This window comes from Piliocolobus tephrosceles, chromosome 16 (assembly GCF_002776525.5).
Source record: "Piliocolobus tephrosceles isolate RC106 chromosome 16, ASM277652v3, whole genome shotgun sequence".
Classification (NCBI taxonomy): domain Eukaryota; kingdom Metazoa; phylum Chordata; class Mammalia; order Primates; family Cercopithecidae; genus Piliocolobus; species Piliocolobus tephrosceles.
In genome coordinates, this window is record NC_045449.1 from 1,619,489 (window position 1) to 1,635,507 (window position 16,019).

At 45.7% G+C, this 16,019-nt stretch overlaps 1 protein-coding gene across 8 annotated transcripts in view; it reads right to left on the bottom strand.

The window, feature by feature from the left end:
* SMYD4 (SET and MYND domain containing 4) overlaps positions 1–16,019 on the bottom strand; it is a 48,273-nt gene that overhangs the window by 24,248 nt on the left and 8,006 nt on the right. For 7 of the 8 annotated variants that reach the window (XR_002724894.1, XM_023184493.2, XM_023184495.2 and 4 more), the window contains 2 exons: positions 9,268–9,412; positions 2,711–2,800 (listed from right to left, as the gene is read on the bottom strand). Coding sequence is in view for 7 of the 8 variants with exons in the window: in XM_023184493.2 (XP_023040261.1) it covers positions 2,711–2,800; positions 9,268–9,412 (235 nt within the window). In the remaining variant the exon portion in view is untranslated. The remainder of the gene's footprint in view (positions 1–2,710; positions 2,801–9,267; positions 9,413–16,019) is intronic. The other variant, XM_023184496.3, reaches the window with a different exon arrangement.

Sequence of the window (16,019 nt, forward strand, 5' to 3'; positions counted from 1 at the left end):
AAAAAAAAAAAAAAAAAAAAAAAAAAAAAAAAAAAAAACAGGGATAATAATATCTCCCAGTGTTGTTCTAAGGATAAAAGGAAATAATGTATCTCACATGCCAAAACGAGCACCCGGAACACAGTGCATGCTCAATAAATGATAATCATTATTATAGGAAGGAAAACATTTGGGCACCGTGGCTCATACCTGTAATCCCAGCATTATGGGAGACTGAGGTGGGAGGATCACTTGAGTCCAGGAGTTCGAGACCAACCTGGACAACATAGATGAGACCCTGGGCTCTACAAAAAATTGAAAAATTAGCCAGGCCTGGCGGCACAGGCCTATATAGTCATAGCTACTCAGGAGACTAAAGCAGGAAGATTGCTTGAGCCCAGGAGTTCGAGGTTACAGTTATCTATGATGGAGTCAATGCACTCCAACCTGGGTGACAAAGACCCTGTCTCAAAAAAAAAAAAAAAGAAAGAAAAAGGAAAATAGAAACAATCAGTATAGAAAAGTTATAAAGGGTGGCCGGGCGCGGTGGCTCAAGCCTGTAATCCCAGGACTTTGGGAGGCCGAGATGGGCAGATCACGAGGTCAGGAGATCGAGACCATCCTGGCTAACACGGTGAAACCCCGTCTCTATTAAAAAATACAAAAAACTAGCCGGGTGAGGTGGCGGGTGCCTGTAGTCCCACCTACTTGGGAGGCTGAGGCAGGAGAATGGTGTAAACCCGGAGGGCGGAGCTTGCAGTGAGCTGAGATCCGGCCACTGCACTCCAGCCCGGGCGACAGAGCGAGACTCCGTCTCAAAAAAAAAAAAAAAACAACAAACAAGAAAAGTTATAAAGGGTTAAATGTATTGGAAATACATTAAATGTTCTTCTTCCTAATCATTGGCCTCAGTAGTCCAGGACTTTCTTGCTTAGGGTCTAGGGTTAGATTCCTGCTTTTCTCGTTTAGTCTGAAGGGCAGTACTTCTTACTATTCCAATAGTTCTCAACTCTAGGGTATAATTTGAAATTTTGTAGAATTCTGAAACAGATGTATCAAAATGGCATTTTAGAGCTTGTCCTTAGACTTCTCTAATACAAATTCCAGATGCCTCAGAGATATCCTCCTAAAACATTAATCTGATTTTGGTCACTTCCTGTTTTAAAAACTCCACTGACGAGGCTGGACGCCTGGCTCATGCCTGTAATCCCAGCACTTTGGAAGGCTGAGGCTGGAGGATCATGAGGTCAAGAGATTGAGACCAGCCTGAACAACGTGGTGAAATGCTATCTCTACTAAAAATACAAAACTTAGCCGGGCGAGGTGGCGGGCGCCTGTAGTCCCAGCTACTTGTGAGGCTGAGGCAGGAGAATGGCGTGAACCCGGGAGGCGGAGTTTGCAGTGAGCCGAGATCGTGTAACTGCACTCCAGACTGGGTGACAGAGCAAGACTCTGACTCAAAAAAAAAAAAAAAACAAAAAGAAGCAAACAGTATACTTTGCAAACACTTGGAACCTGAAGTATTAGCAGCAACATGTCACTCAGCTAATCCTGACGCTGACCTGTTGGATACAGTCCACATCCCCACGGAATGTCCCATCGCTCTTTCTTTCCTTTTTCTTTTGAGACAGAGCCCTCTCTCGCCCAAGCTGGAGGGCAGTGGCACGATCTCAGCTCACTGACTCACTGCAACATCTGCCTCCCAGGTTCAAGTGATTCTCCTGCCTCAGCCTCCCGAGTAGCTGGGATTACGGGTGCCTACCACCTGCCCAGCTAATTTTTGTATTTTTAGTAGAGATGGGGTTTCACCATGTTGGCCAGGCTGGTTTCAAACTCCTGACCTCAAGTGATCCGCCTACCTCGGCCTCCCAAAGTGCTGGGATTAGAGGCGTGAGCCACAGCGCCCAGCCCCATAGCTCTTTCTTGTCAATCAACACTATCCCATATGGTCACCTGTGATCAGTGAAATGACTCAGAAGAAAGAGCAAGTTTAGTTATTTATATATATTTTTTGAGACGGACTCTCACTCTGTCGCCCAGGCTGGAGTGCAGTGGTGTGATGTGGGCTCACTGCAACCTCCGCCTCCCAGGTTCAAGCAATACTCCTGCCTCAGCCTCCCGAGTAGCTGGGACTACAGGTACCTGCCACCGTGCCCAGTTCATTTTTGTATTTTTAGTAGAGATGGGGTTTCACCATGTTGGCCAGGATGGTCTCGAACTCCAGACCTCGTGATCCGCCTGCCTTGGCCTCCCAAAGTGCTGGGATTGCAGGTGTGAGCCACTGTGTCTGGCCTTGTACATTTTTTTGAGATAGAGTCTCCCTCTGTCACCCAGGCTGGAGTGCAGTGGCATGATCCTGGCTCACTGTAACCTCCACCTCCTGAGCGATTCTCCTGCCTCAGCCTCCTTAGTAGCTGGGACTACACTATACTACACTCGGCTAATTTTTATCCCTGTATTTCTAGTAGAGATGGGGTTTCACCATGTGGCCAGGCTGGTCTTGAATTCTTGACCTCAGGTGATCCACCTGCCTCGACCTCCCAAAGTGCTGAGATTACAGGCGTGAGCGCCCAGCCCAACTTGAGGTAGATATTAATGTGCTTCCAATTCAACCAATAGCAACATGACCTGATTTGAGTGCTCCATGGAAGAAGGAGAGATGAAGGTCTAGTCCTCCAGTGAAGAAGGCCCTCCGGATCCTCTCCGTGCACACCAGGTATCTGATACTCACCTCGTACTGACCCAGGTGGAAGAGGGCTGCCGAGCGGTTAGCATAGCATAGTGACATGTCCTCAGTGTTAGGCCTTGAATGTGACACTCCCTGCAAAACAATGAACTGGTTAAAGGTATAAATGGAAACTAGCATCTCTAAAGTACATTCTTCAGATATTACGGACTCTAGTACCAAAGACTGTGTGAAACTGGGAAAGTTACTGAACCTTTTTGTGCTTCATCTTACGTTTTAACTACCTGAGAGCAAAGCTGTGAAGAGCAAGTGAGAACATCAGTATTAAAAGCACTTTGTCAGATACAGCTTCAACCACAAACAACACTGAAAGAATAAAAAACCGAGGGAAATACCTGCAAGCATAATATCCCACTTCCTGAATATAACAAAGGGTGGGTGGCACACATAGAAATTCACACAAGGAGAAACATAAATAGTTACAGAAAACAAATGATTAATTCACATACGGATAGCCAAATAGATGAAAATGAATGCAAAAAAAGGGATACTAGGCTGGGCGTGGTGGCTCACATCTGTAATTCCAGGCTGAGGCAGGTGGACCACTTGAGGCCAGGAGCTCGAGACCAGCCTGACCAACATGGCAAAATCCTGTCTCTACTAAAAATATAAAAAAATAGCAGGGCATGGTAATGTCTGCCTGCAATCCCAGCTACTTGGGAGGCAGAGGTATGAGAATGGCTTGAACCTGGGAGGCGGAGGTTGCAGTGAGCTGAGATAGTGCCTGACTGACAGAGTTAGACGGTCACAAACAGACAAACAAACAAAAAAGAATACTTTTTTCTATCATCAAATTGGCAAGGATTAATAATAACCATAAATATGGTACCCAAGTAAAGGTAGGAAAGATGGTGAGTATTCAATAAAAGTCCTGGGATAAGACCTGGTGTGGTGGCTCAGGCCTGCAATCCCAGCACTTTGGGAGGTCGAGACAGGTGGATCACTTGAGGTCAGGAGTTCGGGACCAGCCTGACCAACATGACAAAAACCCATCTCTACTAAGAAAAATACAAAAATCAGCCGGGCGTGGTGGCGCACGCCTGTAATCCCAGTTACTCGGGTGGGTGAGGCAGAAGAATTGCTTGGATTCAGGAGGCAGAGGTTGTGGGGAGCTGAGATCATACCACTGCACTCCAGCCTCTGTCTCAAAAGAAAAATAATAATCATAATAAAATAAATACATATATATGGATAAGTAGGTAAACAATGAGCAAAATAAAGTGATAAATCTTTCATTAGATAAATTCCAAATATATCAAATTCTTAATGTAAAAACAAAGCAACAGGAGCACTGGAAGAACTGTAGAAAGCATGCAAAGTAATGCTGGAAGAATCTCTGACTATGACACAAAACCCAGAGGCCATAAAAGGTTAATAAACTTGACCGCCTGAAAATAAACAGTATCTTCACACCAAAAACAAATACAAGCAAAAGGCAAACACTGAACTGAAAAAAAATCTGCAATTCATATTATAGGCAAAGAGCTAATTTCTTTACTTTGTCAAGATTTCCTACAGATCACTGAGATGACAACCAATAAATCAACAGGAAAATGGGCACCGATATGGACAGTTCTCACAGGAAATAAAAATGGCTCTGAAATATGTGAAAAAAAATGCTCAGCCTCATACAATCAATAAAATGCAAATTAAAACTGTACAGAAAGGCCATTTTTTACCTATCAAAGCAAAATAAAATTGATGGTACACAGAGCTGGTCAAGGAGTGGGATAATGGACATTCTCATTATGCAGTTAGTGGGGGTGTACACTGGTTTCATAATTACCGAGGGTAATTTAGCAATATATGTCAAAATTCTACATGTATATATATCTTACATACATATAAAATATCCATTGACCCAGCAATTCCTCTTCCAGGAATTAATCCTACAGATACAATCATTTATCATACAGTTATATATGAGAAAATGACATTCATGCAAGGGGTTTTTTCTTTTTCTGAGGCAGAGTCTCTGTTTGTTGTCCAGGCTGGAGTGCAATGGGGCGATCTCAGCTCACTGCAGCCTCCGCCTCCTGCGTTCAAGTGATTCTCCTGCCTCAGCCTCCCAAGTAGCTAGGGTTACAGGCACACGCCACCATGCCCAGTTTATTTTTGTATTTTTAGTAGAGATGGGGTTTCACCATGTTGCCCAGGCTGGTCTTGAACTCCTGCCCTTAGGGGATCCACCCGTCTCGGCCTCCCAAAGTGCTGGGATTACAGGTGTAAGCCACCATGCCTGGCCCTGTGCAAAGTTTCTCATCATAGAATTGCTTGAAATAGCAAAAGATAGGAAACGAGCATTGATCCACAGGATACTGGTTACATAAATTGATACACCCATTTAATGGAACACCATGTAGCCATAATAAAGAATGAGGACACTCTTTTTTTTTGAGACAGAGTTTTGCTCTTTCGCCCAGGCTAGAGTGAAGTGGCGTGTTCTTGGCTCACTAAAACTTCCGCGCACCTCCCCTACCCCACCCCCCACACTGGGGTTCAAGCAATTCTCCTCTGTCAGCCTCCCGAGTAGCTGGGATTATAGGTGCATGCCCCACCACGCCCGGCTAATTTTTGTATTTTTAGTAGAGACAGGGTTTCGCCCTGTGGGCCAGGCTGGTCTTGAACTCCTGACCTCAAGTGATCCATCTGCCTCGGCCTCCCAAAGTGCTAGGATTACGGGTGTGAACCACTGCGCCCGGCCTGAGGACGCTCTTTATGTACTGAAATGGAATGATCTTTAAACTATTACTGTTAAGTGGACAAGGCATGATGCTGAACAATATGTGCAGAACGTTACGGATGTAAAAACACGGTGTGTGTGCAGGAGTGGAAGGCTGTATTTACACACGTCTGGAGTACGCTCTGGAAATATACTCAACGGTGTTAGTTTATGGGAACAGAAAATCACGTGGTCAGGGGACAGGAGAGGCAGGTGACACTGTACACTCTTGCACTTTTAAAATCTACGTGAACAGATTCTCCACTCACAAATAAACCGATATAATAATAAAACTGTAATCATCACAACCAGCACTGCTTGGGATATGGAGAAATGAACATTCCCATACTCCGCCTGGAGGGATGTTAACTAGTTCTTTCCTGGAGAACAGTTCAGCATCAAGTACCAAAGGCCTGAAAAAATACATTCCTTCTGCCCAGCAATTACCCTTCTAGGAATTTACCCTAAGCAAGCAATCAGATATGTACAAATATTTACACAGAAAGATGCTCATTGCAGTGTTACAATCCTGAACAATTTGCCAACATTAGGAGATGTGAAATCAAGTACGGCTTTTTCTCTGTCATGGAACACTAAGCCAGCCATAAAGCATCATGTTCCAGTGGAAAATTTAATAACGTGAGAAAATGGGCACAATCAACTGTCGAGGGAAAAAAGCAGGTCACAAAACAGAAGTGGCAGCATTATCCCAATTTTGTAAAAACATATTTTCGGAGGAAAAAGTCTGGCTGGATGGATGTAAGCAAAAATGTTAACAGTGCCTATCACGGGTTATGAGATTCTTTTTCCTCTTTGTGCTTCTCTGTACTTTTCGAAGTAAACATATATTACTTTTACAATCAGATAAAAACAACAAATATTTTTACAAAGAAAATAGCAGCTTTCTAGAAAATTGCAGAGCACCATAATCACCAATATACTGGCTTCATGAAATAGGAAGGCTCATCTCCCTCTGCAGTCAGAGCAAACCTTAATTTTTTCTCTGGCTTCGGTTTTTATTTTCCCTGTTTTCCTTGAAGAACTTCCCATGTGATCACATTTATGATGCACATACATAAAGTTGAAGAGATTAGCTCTGAAAAAAGAACTATTAAGCCATTTATCACTGGATCATTACACCTAACGGACTTTAATCCCTCAGCAATCACTAAAGCTTACATTATTTAGCTAAATACTTTATTATAACGCTACAAAGCAGGGATTTTTTCAGCTGTAGAAGCTGCTGTTGTAGGTGTGATCGTTTTTGGAAAATTAATCCCAAACTGCAAGCACGTTCAAGCATAAACCCGTTAAAGATTCAGAGTAGGATGTACACACTTCAAATGAAAAAAATGGTTTGTTTTGAACAGAGACAGGGCCTTGCTGTGTTGCCTAGGCCTGCCTTGAACTCCTAGGCTCAGGCGATCCTCCCGCCTGGGTCTCCTTAAGTGCTGGAATTACATGAGTGAGCCACTGTGCCCAGCCTACCCTTCAAATTTAAACTTACTCTTTTAACATCCAAGGTCACAGAACTGGTGCAAGAGATTGATACGTTCCTGCTTTAAGCCCATGTAACTCTCTTAAAAGCTATGGAAGGAAGTTGCTCAAGGGATCTTGTTCCAGTTCTTACTATGAAAGCAGGACAACAAGAGTCATTTACACATTATTGTATAGATGAGGTCTTGCTATGTTGCCCAGGCTGGTCTTGAACTCCTGGGCTTAAGCAATCCTCTTGCCTCAGCCTCCTAAAGGGCGGGGATTACAGGTGTGAGCCACTGTGCCCGGCCAAGAGTAACAGATGCTGATTCCATCAAGCTAACATTCAGACAAAAGTGGCATGCAGTTCAACAGGGGCTGACAGACATGGGCATGGGCAAGGTAGGTGAGGGGCCAGTAAGCTTACCGCTACAAGGTATGGGAAGGAATATGGACACAGAAGTTTCCTGAATAAATTCAGAACACATAAATTACTTTTTTTTTTTTTTTTGAGGCAGGGTCTCACTCTGTCACCCAGGCTAGTGCAGTGGCACAATCACAGCTCACTGAAGCCTGGAACTCCTGGTCTCAGTGACCCTCCTGCCTCAGCCTCCTGAGTAGCTGGGACTGGTATGGTAGATGGGTAGGGAATGCCGCCTAAAGGCGGGTCCCTGGCTAGGGCTTCACCCTCAGGCCGTGCCCACTGACCTGAGGACAGCCACTCCTGCCTTTGTGCCCGAATGCTGCATTTTCCAAGACCACCCTGGTCTGCCACGCCCTCAGCCTGGGCCTATAAAAACCCAAGACCCCAGCAGGCAGACACATAAGCAGCTGGACGTTGTCAGGAGTGTGCCGGCAGAAGAGCAGCCGACAGGCACCAGCATGCCAGCGACCAGTGGCAGAATGACACAGCGTTTGGCCACAGCAGCTGGAGAAGAGTTGGGTTGCTGAGTGGCCGGACACCAGGGGAAAACCATCTCCCTTCTGGCTCCCCAACCTGCTGCGAGCTACTTCTACTCAGTAAAACCCTGCACTCATTCTCCAAGCCCACGCATGATCTGATTCTTCCAGTACACCAAGGCAAGAAGCTGGGATACAGGAAGTCCTCTATCCTTGCGACAAGGTGGCGAGCCTAACTGAGCTGGTCAACACAAGCCGCCTAGAGACACCAAACTAAAATAGCACCACGGAACACACGCCCACTGTGGCTTCAACTGTAAACATTCATCCTTAGACACTGCCCTGGGGTCGGAGCCCCACAGCCTGCCTGTCTATGTGCTCCCCTAGAGGTTTGAGCAGCAGGGCACTGAAGCAGCGAGCCACACCTCCACTGCACGCCCTGCGAGGGGAACAAGGGGACTCTTCCCGTTTCAGGACCACAGATGCGTGCCATCACCAGTCAGGCTAATTTAAAAAAATTTTTTTTGCGGCCGGGCGCGGTGGCTCAAGCCTGTAATCCCAGCACTTTGGGAGGCCGAGACGGGCGGATCACGAGGTCAGGAGATTGAGACCATCCTGGCGAACACGGTGAAACCCCGTCTCTACTAAAAAATACAAAAAACTAGCCGGTGAGGTGGCAGGCGCCTGTAGTCCCAGCTACTTGGGAGGCTGAGGTGGGAGAATGGTGTAAACTCGGGAGGCGGAGCTTGCAGTGAGCTGAGATCTGGCCACTGCACTCCAGCCTGGGCCACAGAGCGAGACTCTGCTTCAAAAAAAAAAAAAAAATATTTTTTTGCGTGGAGAAGGGGTCTCCCTATATTTTCCAGGCTGGTCTTGAACCCCCGGTCTCAAGTGATCCTCCCAACTCAGCTTCCCAAAGTGCTGGGATTACAGGTGTGAACCACTGCACTGGGCCTATAAACTACCTTTTGTTTGAGACTATAACCACAGCAGAATTCTGTCAGGTTTCTTTTTAAAATCCATTCAATAAATTATAGATAAAGGTAACACTGGCTATGAAATTTAGCAATACGGCTCTATCTCCTGAAGAAATACGCATTGTTAAATGGCTGAGCTGGGCCGGGCATGGTGGCTCACGCCTGTAATCCCAGCACTTTGGGAGGCTGAGGCAGGCGGAACACCTGAGGTCAGGAGTTGGAGACCAGCCTGGCCAACATGGCGAAAACCCATCTTTACTAAAAACACAAAAATTAGCCAGGCAGGGTGGTGCATGCCTGTCATCCCAGCTTCTCGGGAGAATGAGGTGGGAGGATTGCTTGAATCCCAGAGGCGACGGTTGCAGTGAGCTGAGACCGCACCGCTGCACTCCAGCCTGGGCAAGAGAGCAAGACTCCGTCTCAAAGAAAAGTAAACAAATAAATTGCTTGAGCTGGGAGTGTTTTACCTTAGAATACAGCACTGCAGCTGCTGTGTAATCTTTCTCCTGAAATTTTTTGTTTCCTTGTTCTCTGTAGAAAAGTGGAGCGTCCGAGTCCTTCCCCACCAAGTAACCTTTAGAAAGTCTTTGTAGAAACAGTTCATCCTCAGGTCTGCGTGAAGAGAGGAGGAAACAAAAGCAGCAGAAATGTGTTATTTCAAGGAAAGCTCCAAACCATTGCCTTCAAAACAAGAAAGTGGGCCCGCAAAACATTCCGCACACATGAGGATGTGTATATCGTGCAGTGTGATTAGAGGAAAGTAATCTCATAGTCTCAGAGACACAGGGACCAGAATTTTTTGAGACAGGGTCTCACTCTGTCACCCAAGCTGGAGTGCAGTGGTGCCATCTCCACTCACTGCAGCCTTGACTTCCCAGGCTCAGATTCTCCCACCTCAGCCTCCTGAGTAGCTACACTAATTGGGAGGATGTGTGCCACCAGGCCTGGCTAATGTTTGTACTTTTTGTAGAGGTGGGGTTTTACCATGTTGCCCAGGCTGGTCTTGAACTCCTGGGCTCAAATGATTAGCAGAATTTCTTTTTCTTTTTCTGTTTTTTTGAGATGGAGTCTCACTGTCACCCAGGCTGGAGTGCAGCGTCATGATCTCGGCTCACTGCAACCTCCACCTCCCCGGTTCACGTGATTCTCCTGCCTCAGCCTCCTGAGTAGGTGGGATTACAGGCATCCATCACCACGCCCAGCTAATCTTTGTATTCTGAGTACAGAAAGCATTTTGCCATGTTAGCCAGGCTGGTCTCGAACTCCTGACCTCAAATGGTCCACCTGCCTCAGTCTCCCAAAGTGCTGGGAAGACAGGTGTGAGCCCCCGCGCCTGGCCAGAATTTCTATTTAGAAGACTGAATGCTAATTTTTTATTCTTTATCTCATAATTATTGGCCAATGAACCATCCCTTGGATCATACATCATAAATATCTTTTTTTTTTTTTTTGAGACAGAGTTTCGCTCTGTCACCCAGGCTGGAGTGCAGTGGCGCAATCTCAGCTCACTGCAAACTCTGTCTCCCGGGTTCAAGCGATTCTCTTGCCTCAGTCTCCCGAGCAGTGGGGATCACAGGCATGCACCACCACGCTCAGCTAATGTTTGTTTTTTCGGTACAGCGGGGTTTCGCCATTTTGGCCAGGTTTGTCTTGAACTCCTGACCTCAAGTGATCCGCCTGCCTGGGCCTCCCAAAGTGTTGAGATTACAGGCATGAGCCATTGCGCCCAGCCAGGATCTTGAGTCTGGAGAATGAGATTAATATATGGTGTCTTTTGAACCAAGGAGTATTCTCCACTTCAACTGCTAAAAATACTGGAGTGGCTGACAGAAGAGAGATAATAAGACTGAATCATAAAGTAAATGTAGTAAAACATTAACACTTGCGAAATTTGGAAGAATTCACCAATTCTTTGTACTTTTTTTTTTGGAGACAGAGTCTCACTTTGTCGCCCAGGCTGTAGTGCAGCAGTGGCATGATCTCAGTTCACTGCAACCTCCGCCTCTCGGGTTCAAGCGATTCTTGTGCCTCAGCCTCGGGAGTAGCTAGGATTACAGGTGTGAGCCACCACGCCTGGTTAATGTTTTGTATATTTAGCAGAGATGTGATCTCATAATGTTGCCCAGGCTGGTCTTGAACTCTTGAGCTCAGGCAATCTGCCCACTTTGGCCTCCCAAAGTGCTAGGATGACAGGTATGAGCCACTGTGTCCGGCCTCTTTGTACTATTTTTGCAAGTAAGTCTGAAATTATTTCTAACTAAAAAGTTTAAGAAATAAATATATAAACGCCCTACATAATAAAATTAATAAAGCTGAGCTAACACATATAGAGACATATACACATACTAACAAAAAAAATACCTATCTTCCAATAAAAAGAAGTAATATACAATAACCTAGACTATTGTCTTTGACTGTAATGCCATAAAGTAAAATACGAATAACAAAAGTAGAAACACAAATGACATGGAAACTAAAAATTCTCTTAAGCAACTCTTGAATCAAAGAAGAAATCACAGAGCTACAGAATGGCCAGGTGCGGGGGCTCACGCCTGTAATTCCAGCACTTTCGGAGGCCAAAGAGGGAGGATTGCCTGTGCTCAGGAGGAGGCTAGCCTGGGCAACATGGGAAGACCCTGTCTCTACAAAAAATACAAAAATTAGCTGGGTGTGGTGGCATATGCCCATAGTCCCAGCTACTTGGGAGGCTGAGGAGGGAGGACTGCCTGAGCCCAGGAGGTCGAGGCTGCAGTGAGCCATGATGGCCCCACTGCGTCCAAGCCTGGGTGACAGAGTGAGGCCTTGTCTCAAAAAAACAAAAAACAAGAACAAAAAGCTCTGGAGAATGTTTACAAGTATTTTTAAACTTTTTGCTTACAAAGACCCACAATAAGAAATACCTTTTACATTGTGACTCAGTACAATGCTTTTGTATTTGAATATATTAAAATTTTATAAAACATTATTTATCTTTGCTGTGTATGAGGTAAAAAAACAAAGCTAGTATCAAATATGATTTCATCAATATTTAAATACAACATACAAAAGTCACAAATAGGGCTGGGCGCAGTGGCTTATACCTGTAATCCCAGCACTTTGGGAGGCTGAGGTGGACAGATCACCCAGTCCAGGACTTTGAGACCAGCCTGAGCAATATAGTGGAACCCATATCTATAAAAAATACAAAAATTAGCCAGGCATGGTGGCAAGCACTTGCAGTCTCAGCTATCGGCAGGCTGAGGCACAAGAATCACTTGAGCCCAGGAGGCGAAGGTTGCAGTGAGCTGGGATTGCACCACCACACTCCAGTCTGGGTCAAATAATACAAAAAAGAAAAACTAGGAATGATTTTATTTAATTTAAGAGGTATGCTCGCCTGTTCTACATTTACTCCAGTTCAGAAAATATGAAGGCAAACCCTACGCCTGTCTGCTACACCACAGAGCTTGTTCTTTTTTCTGATTGATTGATTGATTGATTGATTTTGAAATGGAGCCTCGCTCTGTTGCTCAGGCTGGAGTGCAGTGGTGCGATCTAGGCTCACTGCAAGCTCTACCTCCTGGGTTCACACCACTCTCCTGCCTCAGCCTCCAAAGTAGCTGGGTCTACAGGTGCCCGCCAACACACCCGGTTAATTATTTTTGTATTTTTATTAGAGACGGGGTTTCACTGTGTTAGCCAGGATGGTCTCGATCTCCTGACCTCGTGATCCTCCTGCCTTGGCCTCCCAAAGTGCTGGGATTACAGGCATGAGCCACCACGTCCAGCATCTGTTTTTGTTTTAAATTAGGTTAAACCTAAAAATCCTAGTTCAAACAAAAGGTTTGTGGTAAACGGTAATAGCAAAATTCTTCTTGCCTAACAATAGATGATGAACTCGATTTTTTTTTTTTTTTGAGATGGAGTCTCGCTCTGTTGCCCAGGCTGGAGTGCAGTGACGAAATTTAGGCTCACTGCAAGCTCCGCCTCCCAGGTTCACGCAATTCTCCTGCCTCAGCCTCCCGAGTAGCTGGGACTACAGGCACCCGCCACCACGCCTGGCTAATTTTTTTTTCTATTTTTAGTAGAGACAGGATTTCACTGTGTTAGCCAGGATGGTCTCGATCTCCTGACCTCCTGATCCGCCCGCCTCAGCCTCCCAAAGTGCTGGGATTACAGGCGTGAGCCACTGTGCCCAGCCTTGAGTTAATTTTTGGATATAAAGGCCCAACTTCAGCCTTCTGCATGTAGATTGTCATTAGGATACAGACAAAAAAAACACAACACAGTTTTTCTTCCTCCATCCTTGCCTTCTCTCCTAGAACCCTGGGGATGTAAAGCCTTTCACGGAGCTAACTGGCGAAGCAGAAAGTCCCAGCTCTGGCCCCAAAGTAGAGTGCAGATTACTGAGATTGGACATAATAGCTTAATAACTGGGACATAGCCACATATGCACCATTTTTTTCTCTAAGCCATTTGAAAGTAAGTACAGGCGGCCGGGCGCGGTGGCTCAAGCCTATAATCCCAGCACTCTGGGAGGCCGAGACGGGCAGATCATGAGGTCAGGAGATCAAGACCATCCTGGCTAACATGGTGAAACCCCGTCTCTACTAAAAAATACAAAAAACTAGCCAGGCGAGGTGGCGGGCGCCTGTAGTCCCAGCTACTCGGGAGGCTGAGGCAGCAGAATGGCGTAAACCCGGGAGGCGGAGCTTGCAGTGAACTGAGATCCGGCCACTGCACTCCAGCCTGGGCAACAGAGCCAGCCTCCGTCTCAAAAAAAAAAAAAAAAAAAAAAAAGTAAGTAAGTACTGGCATCATGGATGTTCACCTCTAAATATCTGCAGGCCTCTCCTTTAAAAATAAGGACATTCTCCCATATTACCATAATATCATTATCACTAAAAAATAACAGTAATTCAAATATTTAAATTTAAATGTCACCAATTATTCCTAAAATGTCTGCTGTATCTTTTTCTCACCCTAACCAATCCAAGATCAATGTTCTCGTGTATTGAATTTAGTTATTTCTCTTTAGTCTCTTTTTAGATAGTGCTATAATTTTTAAGTTTATTTTTATTTTTATTTTTTATTTTATTATTATTATTTTTTTGAGACGGAGTCTTGCTCTGTCGCCCAGGCTGGAGTGCAGTGGCTGGATCTCAGCTCACTGCAACCTCCGCCTCCCGGGTTCACGCCATTCTCCTGCTTCAGCCTCCCGAGTAGCTGGGACCACAGGCGCCGGCCACCTCGCCCGGCTAATTTTTTGTATTTTTAGTAGAGATGGGGTTTCACCGTGTTAGCCAGGATGGTCTCGATCTCCTGACCTCGTGATCCGCCCGTCTCGGCCTCCCAAAGCGCTGGGATTACAGGCTTGAGCCACCGCGCCCGGCAATTTTTTTTTTTTTTTTTTGATAAAGGGTCTCACTTCCATTAATCAGCCTGGAGTGCAGTGGTAAGACCTCTGCTCACTGCAACCTCTACCTCCTGCCTTAGCCTCTCGAGTAGCTAGGACTATAGGCACGTACTGCCACGCCCAGCTAAATGACTTTTTATATAAAATAGAGATGGTGTCTCGCTGTGCTGCCCAGGCTGGCCTCCAACTCCTGGGCTCAAGGGATCCACCTGCTTCAGCCTCCCAAAGTGCTGGGATTATAGGTGTGAGCCACTGCACTTGGCCAACTACAATTTTTTGGGTTTTTTTAAATGATAATTTTTTTTAAAGATTCAACACCAGAAAAATGTTTCACATTCTAGTTTTGCCTCATTGTTTCCTCATGGTTAGATTCACATTAAACCATTTTTATTAAGAATATGGCTGGGTGCGGTGGTTTATACCTGTAAACCCAGCACTTTGGGAGGCTAAGGCAGGTGAATCACCTGGGGTCAGGGGTTCGAGACCACCCTGGGCAACATGGTGAAACCCCGTCTCTACTAAAAATACAAAAATTAGCCAGGCACAGTGGCGCATGCCTGTAATCCCAGCTACCCAAGAGGCCGAGGCAGAAGAATCGCTTGAATCTGGGAGGCAGAGATTGCGGTGAGCAAAGAGTGCGCCACTGCCCTCCAGCCTGAGAGACAGGGCGAGACTACGTCGCAGAACAAACAAACAAACAAAATGACTACATAGTTAAATCTATATACTTCTTGTTGCCTCAAATCAGGAGACATATGATGTCTCCCCAGCATTGTGGAAGCTATGTTTGGTCACTCAGTTAAGGTGGTAATCGCTGAATCTCTGCAATGTAAAGACACCTTGGCCAGGCGCGGTGGCTCAAGCCTGTAATCCCAGCACTTTGGGAGGCCGAGACGGGCAGATCAGGAGGTCAGGAGATCGAGACCATCCTGGCTAACACGGTGAAACCCCGTCTCTACCAAAAAAAATACAAAAAGCTAGCCGGGCGAGGTGGTGGGCGCCTGTGGTCCCAGCTGCTCGGGAGGCTGAGGCAGGAGAATGGCATGGACCCAGGAGGCGGAGCTTCCAGTGAGCTGAGATCCGGCCACTGCACTCCAGCCTGGGCGACAAAGCAAGACTCCCCCGCCAAAAAAAAAAAAAAAAAAAAAAAAGACACCTTAACTTAAATAATCCATAGGGCCACACTTGGAGATCATGTGAAGAGCCCGTTTCCCAATGATGTTACGTCTAAAGGTTTGAGCATCCACTGATAATTGCCAGAATCATTCATCACACGGGGGTTACAAAATGGTGAGTTTTCTAATTCTACCATTATTTCTAAATTTATTAGTTGGCATTCTTTTGTAAAGACAAGCTTTCTCCTTTTTCTTCTTTTACTTGTTTCGTGTGAGCAATATTCACACAGACATAATATGTATTTACTTATTTTTGTTTGTTTTGAGACAGAGTCTCACTCTGTTTCCCAGGCTGGAGTGCAGTGGCGTGATCCTGGCTCACTGCAATCTTCGCCTCTGGGGTTCGAGGAATTCTTCTGCCTCAGCCTCCCAAGTACCTAGGATTACAGGCACCTGATACCACGCCCAGCTAATTTTTGCATTTTTAGTAGAGATGGGGTTTCGCCATGTTGGCCAGGCTGGTCTCAAACTCCTGAGCTCAGGTGATCCGCCCACCTTGGCTTCCCAAAGTGCTGGGATTATAGGCATGAGCCACCATGCCTGCCCAAAAGTCAAATAAGAAAGTAAACTCAGATATTTACAGTACCACCATGGACTTCCACAATTTACTATCATAAGCTATTACCACCATTACACTTTTTCATGGTCA